The 12,341-nt window shown below is 50.8% G+C and overlaps 1 protein-coding gene across 1 annotated transcript in view; it reads left to right on the top strand.

Annotated features, from left to right (window-relative positions):
* The window catches only part of HOXA13 (homeobox A13), a 6,781-nt gene extending 2,919 nt beyond the window's left edge, over positions 1 to 3,862 (top strand). The window contains exons 2-3 of the mRNA XM_049642284.1: positions 2 to 529; positions 1,248 to 3,862. Coding sequence (XP_049498241.1) covers positions 2 to 529; positions 1,248 to 1,492 — 773 coding nt within the window. The 3' untranslated portion in view covers positions 1,493 to 3,862. The remainder of the gene's footprint in view (position 1; positions 530 to 1,247) is intronic.
* Positions 3,863 to 12,341: the final 8,479 nt, after the last annotated feature.

The raw sequence follows: 12,341 nt of genomic DNA, 5'->3' as shown, positions 1-12,341 counted from the left end.
GCGTCGTCCTCTGGAGGGCCCGGCCCGGCGGGCCCGGCGGGCACCGAGGCCGCCAAGCAGTGCAGTCCCTGCTCGGCGGCGGCGCAGAGCTCGTCGGGGCCCGCGGCGCTGCCCTACGGCTATTTCGGCAGCGGCTACTACCCGTGTGCCCGCATGGGCCCGCACCCCAACGCCATCAAGTCGTGCGCGCAGCCAGCCTCGGCCGCCGCGGCTGCCGCCGCCTTCGCGGACAAGTACATGGATACGGCCGGCCCGGCGGCCGAGGAGTTCAGCTCCCGCGCCAAGGAGTTCGCCTTCTACCACCAGGGCTACGCGCCCGGGCCTTACCACCACCATCAGCCCGTGCCTGGCTACCTGGATATGCCGGTGGTGCCCGGCCTCGGGGGCCCCGGCGAGTCGCGCCACGAGCCCCTGGGTCTCCCCATGGAAAGCTACCAGCCCTGGGCGCTGCCCAACGGCTGGAACGGCCAAATGTACTGCCCCAAAGAGCAGGCGCAGCCTCCCCACCTCTGGAAGTCCACTCTGCCCGGTAAATGGCGCCCCCTTCTCAACCCCGGTCCTCCAGCTCTGCTCCAGCTTCTCTGCCGCTCCTCCCGGGTCACCCTCCTGCCCCTCTGCTCTCTCCCTGGCCTGCACCTCTGGGAGCCCGACCCCGGCTAGCTGGCGCGGCCCGCGCTGCCCTTGAGTTGGGCCCACTCCTGGCTCTCTCTGGGTGAGGAGGGATGGCTGGGAAGAAGCTTGTGCGGACCCTGGCTGGCTCCCTTTCTCCCTCTGTGCCCCGCCCTCCTTAGCCCTTGACATCGACTTAAGGATGGAAAGTTGACCTGGAAACGGTTTACAAAATTACCCCTATTCGTTCTCTCAAAAAAGGGCTTCAGTGTAGAAGCATCAAGTGTTGGGGATTGGGGTATACAGAGAGGAGCCAGGCATAGAAGTGTTATCCCCTGCGTCTGGGGCTAAGGTATGGGCCGCTGGGCCAGGCGGTCAAGCGAACCCAGCCTGCTGTGTGGACTGGATGGCTCGGCTGTGTGGCCAATGGAGCCATAGGCTATTTCATTTCAGTGCAGGGCTAACCACCCCCCACCCCCCACCCCACCGACCCTTCAGGTCTTAGGGGAAGGCTGGATTGTACCCATGCATGGCAAAAGGCAGCTGGGCGATGCAAGGCGGGTGGCTCAGATCGAGCTGTCGCCTGTCCTGGTCTGGGTCTGCTCCCTGTGTAACTTGCCTTCTTCCCTATCTTCCAGACGTGGTTTCTCATCCCTCAGACGCCAGCTCCTACAGGCGAGGGAGAAAGAAGCGGGTCCCTTACACCAAGGTGCAATTAAAAGAACTCGAACGGGAATATGCTACAAACAAATTCATTACCAAGGACAAACGGAGGAGGATATCAGCCACGACAAATCTCTCCGAGCGGCAGGTTACAATCTGGTTCCAGAACAGGAGGGTCAAAGAGAAAAAAGTCATCAACAAACTGAAGACCACTAGTTAATGGATTAAAAGTGGAGCGAGAGAGCAACTTGAAGAAATGCTTCAGAACTCGTTGCTTTGCCCAGATATAATGAACATAATGCTTAATAATAATAACTGAAGAATGGGAAAGAGAAAGAGAAAGACACTGGCATTTTGCTTTCCTAAGGGAGATCTCTTTCTCCTTGGTGGAATCTACAACTCTTTTAAAACTTTAAGAAAAAGGTAAAGACTTCCAGTTCTCCCGCCAACCCCACCAGACCGTTAAATGACAAACTCTAGAGTTGAACGTCAACCCCCAAATATGCAATTTCAGATAAGTTACGCATTTACTGAAATCTTGTAAGTATTTATGTGACCATAATATTTCAGGATACTGTGTTATATGGTAATAATCCAAAACCTGGTTACAAAAGTAAGAGGCTGTTGTAAACATCTGCTTGTCTTTGGGTCGCCATTGACATCTCCTTTGCATGTTAAGTGACTGCTCAGGTAAATCTCAGTGAAATGCCTACCATTGTTGTATATTCTGCAAAACATGTATAGATTGAGAAGGGGAGAGAGGAGAAGGTACTGAAATAATGATCTTGGGCTATTTACAATGAAGGAAGAAAGGGAGAGAAAGCTTTTCTGAGGATCATTTGTCTTGGTAGTAAATACAACCAGCTGAGCCTTTGAGGCTACAAGGGAACCCCAGGTTGGGAACGTCTTTCTGACAATAATTTTAAATTGCTCATAACAAGCATATTTTGTGGCATTTGGATTATATGCTCTGCCTGATACCATTTACTTTCCAAAGGATTTGATAACTTTTCAAAAAAAAAATTTCAAGCATCAGATGTTTCATAGAATTCACTTTATCAGCTATCCTGAGAGGTCCATCGGGACATAGTGGACTTTGGATTGAACAGGGTTCATGTTTCATTTAAACTGGTATTTCCCCCAGAATTTACTAAACATTTGCTGGAGAATAATTTTGCTTTTTAATTTTTTTAGAAAACTCAGAACGGAAATCCATTCCCCTGAAACATTTAGATGTTTACAATTCTATACTTTGATCTAGTAAGGGATTAGTATTTTTTCCTTGTTTATTGTGTTATAAGACTGCATTAGGAAGTTTAAGGATTCATTTTTACAGCACATTTTTAATCAAGCAGTTATTTCGACCAGCACATTCATTTTGTTCACATTCACTATAAAATGCTATCTTGTAAATAAAGACATTCAGCACACTGTGAAAATGTATTTGTGCACCTGCTTTTCAAACATTTCTACTAAAAATAAGAATTTAAAAACCTTAGACCTGTAGATAATGATATAGTGGTATTAATTATGGTAATAAAATAGTCATTGCCATTAAAATCTAAAGGAAATACTCGTTATTTTCCTATACTAAATGTGCACTGCACAGAAAGAAAAAAATGGAGCGGGTTTGTCCTATACAAACCAAGGACCATTCTTTTCTATTATTAATTCAGTCTTTTTTTTTTTTTCACTACAAATTTTTTAAGCAAAAGGAGAACTCCCTCATAACTAAAATCCTGAAAATTTAGATAAGTGCTTCAAGAAAGTTAAAGCATTAGACATTCTGAGAAGGAGAAAAAAGAAAGGAGGAAGAGATAGTATAAATTCCCAGGCTCACTGTGGAAAATGAAAACCAGTTGTTTAGTATCAGTGATGCCCAGGCTATATCGTATTTTCAAATATACTGTTGGGTCTGCATGTGTCTGAAAGGGCAGGTTTTGATATTTGTTGAAATGACAGGACTAGGAAAGGCCTTAAACCTTGACCTTGACGAAAAAAGACAATTTGTGACCTTGACTTTTGACAGCTCATGAATTGGCCTCGGCTGGATTAGTAGATCAAGGGCGCCACCTCGCGTTGACAAGCTTCCTTGTAATTCTTCAGCTTCAAGGGAATCAAAAGGTCTTACCTCCTTGACTCCTTGTTTTAGAGATTTAGTACTCATTTCTTTGGCTCCAGATGGAACAAATTTGAATATATGTAAGTTATACATGTGCCTGTATATATGTGAATATATATTATTTGTGTGTATACATGTATACATTTGCATATCAGTGCTTGTGTGTGCTTGTATATATATATATATATATATATATATATATATATTTGTAGAGTCTGTACAGATACAATATCACTAATTACTGATGACCCAAGATGTTGTAACTTAAGGTGATTTCTAGAGTTGAGGTACAAAATGTACTTTACATGATGAAGTTTTGCTCCTTTTCTTTAACGGCCAAGTTTGATTTGTCTTCCCAGTGCCCGCTCTGCCTCAGATTTCTGCAGATCTGCTTCAAAGCTGTACGTTTTTGTTACAGTCTAAAAGGTGTTCTTAAATAACCATTCTTTCCTGCCCTCACCCTCCAAGGTGGCCTACCATCCTAATTAGAACTATAGAGGAGTCTATATGGCAAATAAAAAGTTTCAGATACCTCGCTAACTCTAGAGTTCTAGAGTTACATTTCAGAAATTCAAAGAAACCTCTTAGGAGGTCAGTATGGAGAGCTGAAAGATCTCATATCTACAAAATGACCATATTATGGATGCAGACGGAGAGTTATCCTGGATCTCTCAGAGCCGATTACTGCTCGTGGGTGGTGTGCAATCTTATACTGCTGTTTGCAAAAACTGCCATTTGATTTGTGGAAGAAATATACACAATTAATATTAACGATCACCATCAAAACAATAACAATAATACCAAGTATATCTACTACTTGTTGACCCCCCAACAACACATCAGGTGCTGTGTTTAGAGTCATAAATAACACGTATGTATGTTTTCTATTTAATATACACACAAGATAATGTGTTTTTGTCAAATCCGTGCCATATATATATATATATATATATATTGAAATGTTGGTGGAACCAGGAGCCTTAGGATGTAGAATTTTGAGATGAGGTTAATTTTATCTTTATGTTAGAGGAAAGTCATTGAGAATTAAAAAACCATATTCATCGATTTATGGAAAACAACATTGGTTGCTGAGAAACCTGGCTGACGGAAACCTCTCCAACCTGGACTTAGAGCTTCTTTATAGACGGAGAATTCTAGAATCTTTGAAGCGGTCTCAGAAACAGCATGGTCTTGAAGCATACGTGTGGGCTGGTCTTGAGACGTGCAATCCAGTTTTGCTGCCCTGAACATGGATTTTAACTCCACTGGTGGAAACAAATGAAAATGATGGTCCAGTTCAAGCGCCCCACATCATGTTCCACAGCTCTCCCTTTCTAAACAAGCTGCCATCAAGCCAAAGGAACAACTTTCTCCCCAAAATGTTTAAAGTGGTGGAAAATCCCTTCGAAGCTGGATCATACTGTGTGTTTACGAACAGCTCCAAAGGGGACTCTTCTGTTGACGGGGGATATTTTTCTTTAGATGTGAGAAATATTCTGAGCCTCAGGCCTAGGAAGGAGGCCAACAGCCGCTCTGAAGCCCGAATACCGCCCCTTTCACAACCCATCGCAGGAACTCTGGGTAAAGTAGTAGTTTTCTTTCCCCCCACCCCCTTCAATTTTTGAAACTAATGACGGAAGATATTTCAGGTTTTTTCCCCCCGTTCTAAATGGTTGGTGATAGTCAACCCTATCTAGCTCCCCTCTTATTTAAAATTCTTATGGATCTACCAGATAACCTAAAGCAAGCATGGATTATGATCCCTAATACCCAAATAGCAATTAGTCTAAACCTTTAGAAAAAAGACATCCAGAAGGACTCCAGCCACCATATAGCAATAATAACACCAGACACCAGGATAGTACAGCTGGATAGCTGATTCAAATGTGTTTTATTTTTCCCTAAAAGGGAAGCCTCTTCTGAACAAGAAATTGTAAATATGAAAACAGCTAGACAGTGTTTTCATCTATTAGCAAAGATTTTGAATCCTGTAATGGCCTGCCCTTTAAAAAACTGTAAATATGGGACTTTAAAAAAAAAAAAAACCACTTTTTCCATATGCTCTTAATACTGTCAAATTTATTAAGGTATTTTAAGTGGATGATTGTAAAATGTCACTTTGCATTTAACTACTATTTATGCCTGATGCAGAACTGAAGCCATCCGTTTAAATTGTTAAGAGACACAGAGAGAGAGAGAGAAGCAATAATTTTTAAAGAAAGGGGAAAAGAAAATGATTCTTTTTTAAAACTCAACCTAATGGAAGTGCTTTCTGAAAAATTCACGAGTCAGTGAAATTCAGCGGAGGGTGATACGTATGCGTGCGGGTAATGACACAGATTTCACCGCGTAATGTCTGTGCAGATTACACCCTGCTGCGTGTGTTTGGAGGGTTTGGTGAAGATGCGGCTTCTCGCTTCCTCTCTACGGATTCCGGAGTTTCGGAGGGGAGACGGAGGCTGTCCAGCACTGCTAAGCCCCCCGCCCGGGTGGGTTCAGAGGCGCCCTTCCGGATTTGCGGACCTCTACGGAGGAGACGCTAGGGGCTTCCTGATTTATGCGCGTTCCTTTAAAGTTGATCGAATGCGTGTCAGCAGCCCAAGACCTGGTGAATCAGAGAAATGTGCAGCGAGTAGCTCACATCCCAGTTTTCATAAACAACGATGTGGCGTTATCCGAGCGGCCCCGGGGAGATTTATGCCTAGGTTTTAGGAACCGCACACAACAATTAAGTTTTCATCGGCTAGGCCGCCGGGTAAATAGCAGCCGGCCTCATTCTTTACGAAAACACCCACTTTCTGATCGGCTGCTTCAATCCTCCAACCTCTACGTAGCGCCGCCGAATGCCTGAGAGGTGTCTGCTATTTTTAATTTGATTTCAAAAGGAAGGGGGGAAAAAAGAAAGGAAGGAAGGAAGGAAGGAAGGAAGACGCCGGCACGGAAAAATCCCTCCATGAAAGCAGCTACGGCCTTGTCACAGTTGATTCCATTTCTGCCCGGCTCCGTCGCGCAGCTGAAGAGCCGGGACCCCGGCAGAAAGCATGAGCACGGCCCCTTAGAGACGCTGGAACGTTGGCGGGCGGCGGCGCGGCGGCGCGGGGCTCGGCCCAGGTGCGGGCGTGTGGACGAGCCGCAGAAGCGCCAGCCGCGGACTCAGAGCGCCGCCTGATGTCGCGCCCCCGGGGCAGAGGCGACGCTCCCAATCCTCCCTGCTTCCAAGCGAACCCTCTGCTCAAAATGGAGGCTCCGACCCTGCCAGAGCCGGCCTTGCCTGCAAGGCTTGTGTGTCGCAGGAGGCACGCAGCAGCACGTTTGGCCGAGGTCAGGGCGCTGGACCCCCGAGGCCCGCGCCTGGCGGGCTCCTCCGAGGGCCGGGCACCCGCGCCGGGGAGTCGCCCCGCAGCTGCAGGCTGACGTCACGGTCGCCCGAGAGCGGGGCCTTGGCGGGCCTCTCCAGGCGTGATTTGATGAGGACAAGCCGATTGAAACGAATGTTTTGTGCGGGTGCCCGCTTCTCCGCCCCGCCCCGCCCTCCCCAAGAGAATAATCGGGTATTTAATCTCTCCCGGTCTTAATTCTTGGCAGCGTGGAAGGTGGTTTGCACGGGAAATAAAACTTGACAGGAGCATTTTCTCTAAAAGGGGTTCTGAGGACGGACTGAAAAGAAACCGTGTTTTTTCTCTACCAAATACTTCCGCTTTCTGAGCCCCGGGCCGAGGGGTGGGGTGACATCCGAGGGAGCGGAGAGCGAGCTGGGCACGCGGGAGCACGCTGTGGACCCGAATCCGGGCCCTCCGGGCAGCCCCGGGTCTCCGCCTGGGCCTGGGCCTGGGCCGGGAAGCGGCCTCCGGCCTCGCTGCGCCCAGCGCCTCTGTGGCTCTGCTCGGCGGTAGGCCCGGCGCCGCCCGCAGCCCGAGGCCAGGACCCCTCTCCCGGGAAGATGGCACCGGCAGGGGCCCGGTTGGCACCCTCAGTAGTACCCTGGCATTGGCTGCGGGCGGCTGGGGTCCAGCGAGAGAAGAGGACGCTGGGGAGGGCCTTGGACCGCTTGGCTTTAGCTCTGAACCTTTTAGCCAAGGGGAGTTGGGGACAAGAGCTCGCAAAGGAGGTGGTGAGAGCACTGCTGGGGGCTTTGTTTCGGCCGCGGGTCTGCGGACACTGCACAAAATGGAGGGGGGATGGAGGTGAGCGGCGCTGCATGCGTGGGTTGTCCAGGCTGCTATTGGGTGGGAGAAGCTGGAGAAAGCAGAATCCCCCTCCCGGCAGCTCAGAGAGCGCCCTCCCCTCGCCGAGCCGCAAAGGTCAAGTCCTCCGCAGGATGGCCGCCTCCACGGTCAGGGCCGCGGCGGACTCAGGAAGGCCCGGGACCCACACTTGGCCGGCTGCAAGCGGGTTCTGATGGCCTGGACTCGCGGACTGGAGGCCAGGGTTCTTTCCTGGCTTCCCTACTGAAAAGGAGTTCCCGCAGCCAGAGGTGGCCCAGGCTATGTCCCCGTCGAGTCCTGGAAAAGCTGGTCCAGGACACTTCGGAGCCCGCGGAGGCCTAGCCCCGGCGAGAGGCAGCGCCTGCAAGCTCCGGAGAGCGAATGTGGCTGGATCAGAGGTCTGGGCTCCGGCAGAAACAGGGGACCCGCAGGGCCTGTGGGCCAGCAGAGCCAGGAATAGGATAGGGGAGCAAGGACCCTGCTGGGAACCTCTCTTAAGGTCCTCTAGTCCAGGTCTGCTCCTTGAAGTGCATGCTGATGCTTTGTGCACTTTGATGCCCTTCTTCTCCTGCCTAAAATCTGTGCCAAGAAGTGAGGTGCACTCTGCCAAAGGTAAAAATCCCTGACTCCCGGGGCCCCCAAACCCACTCACTGTGCTCTGGAGGGGTGGGAGCCTTGCCCTCTGCCCCGTAGCCTGCCTGCACAGGGTCACCCATCAGGCCCAGTGGTAAACAAATAGCTTAGGCAGAGTCAGCCCTGAGCTTAGGCTCCAGGTGAATCAAAGAGGCCCTGTAAAGGATTTCATCCCCCACCCCCCGCCCACCTCCACAGAGGACAGAATAGCTGGGCTTTATACCTAAAGCTGCATGGGTGAAGTAGGGCCTTTGAAGGGACACTAGCTGGAGGAATTGTCCATGAATAGGTATGGTCGCAGAACTGCCTGGAAGGGCATGTGGGAGAGACTCCTAGGGTAGCCATGGGCTGGGCATGGGCTCGCTCTTTTTAAGTCTGCAATGTGAACCACGGATTGCTGCCGGAGTAGACGTGAAGGAGCCTGGAGAATTGACCTAGGAGGCAGCTGGAGCTTGGGGCCTTGGAGGCTTCCTGTGAACCACAGCTGTAGGGACAAGACCCTGAGGGCCAGGGCTAGCCTTCTGGTTGGGCCGCCCTCTTTTGTCCACTTTATTGCAGATACCCTCTGCTGGAGAAACCCGTTTGGGCCGAAGTTTCAGGGAGAATAGAAAGCAGATGCTGAGAACCAGGGCTTTGTCCTTGAAAGTTTCCCCTACTCCATTTGTTCCCACTTGATAAGATGAGGGGGGTGATTTTTTTAAATAATGAATCCACAACAATAAAAGTAAAAATAGTTATTCTCAAAGGAAGTAACTCTCTCCCATCCATTTGGGACCCACTAAACTAAATATAACCAGATTGCTTGAGTGTCTGGGACCCTCAGCTGAGCCCTATGCCCCACTCTTTAGCAACCAGAGGAAGGATGTGGACTTCTTCAGATGTTTAGGGACCTTGGAAGATTGAACCTGTGAGTCAGATGAGAACCAACCGTAAGGTCAAGTTCAAGGCATTACCTGTTCTTGTGCTATAGGCAAGGGTAGAAGAGCTTGTGGACAGGCGGGTGCCTTGCCAAGGCAAGGAGAGAAGTTAACTGCTGCCTCCACCTACTAGTGATAGAGAGGGTCTCCAGATATTTCATGGCAGCCTCAGTGCCACCTCTGGACAACGCCTCGAAATGTGATATAGATTGGCCAAAATCTGCCGATAAACTGTTTCCTGAGAACAAATCCTGGGAGATCCCCTGGGCTTCCCCAGACAACCCATTATCCAGAATCACCATGGAGGACAACGCACCTCCAGACACCTCCCATTTAGAAGGAGACAGCCCTCAAATAAAAGCCTGGCCTCCAAACCCAGGAAGGGCTCAGTGGCTGTTTCTACACCGGGCCATCAGTTGGCTTTTGCACCTGTATGCAGTGTGGTCACTGGGGTTGAAATAGTCTTCTGTGTAGCTTTTCTAGAAATAAGTGTGACGTTTTAGGGACCGAGGTAGCTAGGGGCTCAGTACAACAAGAAAAGGCAAAAAATGTTGGTGCCCTAAGTGATCCATAGGTAAATGACTGTAGATCTTTGCGAGTGAGGTTTGGTCTGTCAAGTGGGCCGGACCCCTCCCAGGCTAGCTGCCATCCTGGAGCTAGGTCCCAAGAAGAGAAGGAAATATTGATGAGAGAAGGAAAGAAAAATAACACGGTAGAGCCTTGGAATGGAGTGTTCGGAAGAATGAGGTAAGAGATCTAGTTCAGATCCCTGGTGAAGTCCTAAACTTGGGTGGGGGTGGTCAGGAACCTAACAGCCCCCTTTTCTGTGCTTGAGTGTTGGGTGCCCTCCCATGGCACCTCAGTTCTTGCTTAGCCTAGGAGGGGCGTCAGAAAAGGCCGGAGGCTGGAGAAGGGGAGACTCCGCTGGAAAGAGGATGGGGAGACAGGCAAACAGGAGCTGCAGGGAGACAGGACCAGCTAGGGAGGGAATATGGTGAGCGAGCAGCCTGGTATTGGCATTCCCACTATTAGCTACTTGCCGAGGGGCTTGACTTGCCTGAAGGGGTTGCAAGTGCAGGCACTGGGGACTTCAGATCCTCAGATTTGGAGGTCAGTGAGCTGGCCTCAGTGCCCAAGCTAGCACTAAGGGGAAAAGAGGGCACCCTAGCAGCAGCGGCACTTGGGGTTGGGAACCCCAGTCTAGAGTTGCTCCCTGCCCACTGTTTTATTCTCCCTTTGAGTGAACAGGTGTTAAGCTGACTATCAAGTGACAGTCCTTTCGGCTCATGCCCCTCAAAGGGCTGTGCTGCAGACATCCCCAGCATGACAACCCCCCCCCCCCCAGTGAAAGAGCCTCACGTTGCCCTGGTGCGCACCGACTGCACCAAAGCTACCTGGCCCGGGCGCCACCAGCAGGCACCCTTTGGCTGCAAAAAGAAGTGGAGGGAGGCGGCAGTGCTGGGCAGAGGCACCTGGACACAATTTATTCCAGTATCCTGCCTGGGGAGGTGGGTGGAGTGTAGGACGCAGGAATCATCTCCACCAAGATGCACTCAGCCCCAGCAGGAGGATCCGGGAGGTGCTGCCGAACCCCTCAACCCCCACCCCCCACCCCCCCATTTAAGGCCAAATCACACGGAGCCTTGCAAAGGCTCGGTCTGCTTTGCTGAGCAAATCGCCTCGTTAGCCGTTTCCGCCTGACCACGCTGATGCGGGGGCGCCAGCCTTCTCCTCTCCGGGTGGCCATCTCCAAACACGGCTTGGGGAACGAAAGGGCCCGGCCCTGCGAGGGCTGCCTAGACCTTGAAGTTTGGAAAAACAACAAGAAGAGATTGAAACGGCTCCCTCCCTTCTCCGCAGACACACACGCACCGTCAGGCCGCCGCCACTTCCTGCCTTTGTTTTTCTTCCTCCAAAACATTTTTGGCCTTTTGCATTAGCTGCCGTGGGGCTCTAGGTTGAGGATAAAAGGAAATACATGCTGAAGATTGCTTTCTGGAGATGGCTCCGCTTTGTGGAGCTCCTGAGAAAGAACAGCTCGTGGGAAACCAGTCGGCAGGGGCCAATGTCACAGCCTCATCCACTCGATCTCTTTAAGAAATACAACTCGGACTTGGCATTCCAGGTGGCCTTAGCACCCGTCAGGTCTTCCCCTGAGCAGGGTGGGCTCAGTTCGGGTGTAGGGCCTCCTGCAAAGCGGAAGAGTCAGTTAGGCTCAAAGCAAAGTCAAAACCAAGTACCTGCAGCTGTGCCTCCCCTGCTTGCCCAGATTTGGTCTGATGCTCCAATCTTCGCCCACCCCCAACTATTCCCTCCCACCCCCGCAAACATTCACACTGCCAGTATATTCTGGGCAAGAGGGGCAGGAGCGGGCAAAGCTGGGAAAAGTCCGAAGCCTTGGGGATCTGAGCACCCCCTCCTGTCGCTGCTGGGGAAGTAAAAACATTCGCCACTCCAGGCATTTTCTCTTCTCCTGGCATCAAAAGCCTTTCCCCTCATCCATCTTTGCTGCAGCACCCCAACATATCCTCTTCCGGGCTGTGTGTCCCTCCCGGCACCCCGCATCGGTACAGCCTTCTTGAATTACCCTGCCAGCTGCTTTGGGAGAGCCTTCCTCCATCCCAGCCTCTTCTCGGAAATTTGCCTTTGTCTCCTACAGATACCCATGGGATCCAGACCTGCTGGCACCCTCTCGGCTTGGCTCTCAGGGGCACGGGAGGCGTTGATTACGCAGAACAGTGTATATCCCCATACTGACCTTTCTGCCGGTACCCCCTCTCCCTGGCACTAAGGGGGAAGCCGATCTAATTAGGAGAGGGGCTGCGTGCAGCTTGGGGGAGGTAGCCTGGCGTCCCCGGCTGGCGGGCCACCGCAGCCGGTCTGCTCAGGCACAAGCTGAAGTTGACTGCCAAAACTGCTATAAAACCCCAGGTCTGTCTAGAACTGTTTTCGGTTCTCCTAGACGCCCCCGGGTTCAATTATAGTCTTAAAAGCCCTAATACAAGTGCAAGAATTTGTTTGCCTTCACCCAGGGGCGGGGCAAGCCCTGAAATGGTGGCGCCTTTGTTACAGCAAAGTCACTGAAACCCCTCAAGCATTCCTTTTGTTCGAGGGTCGGGGTGGCGGGGGACTGGGTGGGCTACTGGGAGATAGTTTCAGAGAGCCAAAATCAAGTCCGGGAACGGCTCAAAC

The sequence above is a fragment of the Panthera uncia genome, chromosome A2 (genome assembly GCF_023721935.1).
Source record: "Panthera uncia isolate 11264 chromosome A2, Puncia_PCG_1.0, whole genome shotgun sequence".
In the NCBI taxonomy this organism is placed as follows: Eukaryota; Metazoa; Chordata; class Mammalia; order Carnivora; family Felidae; genus Panthera; species Panthera uncia.
Note: the sequence above shows the minus strand (reverse complement) of the source record. Positions and strands in the feature narration are given on the sequence as shown.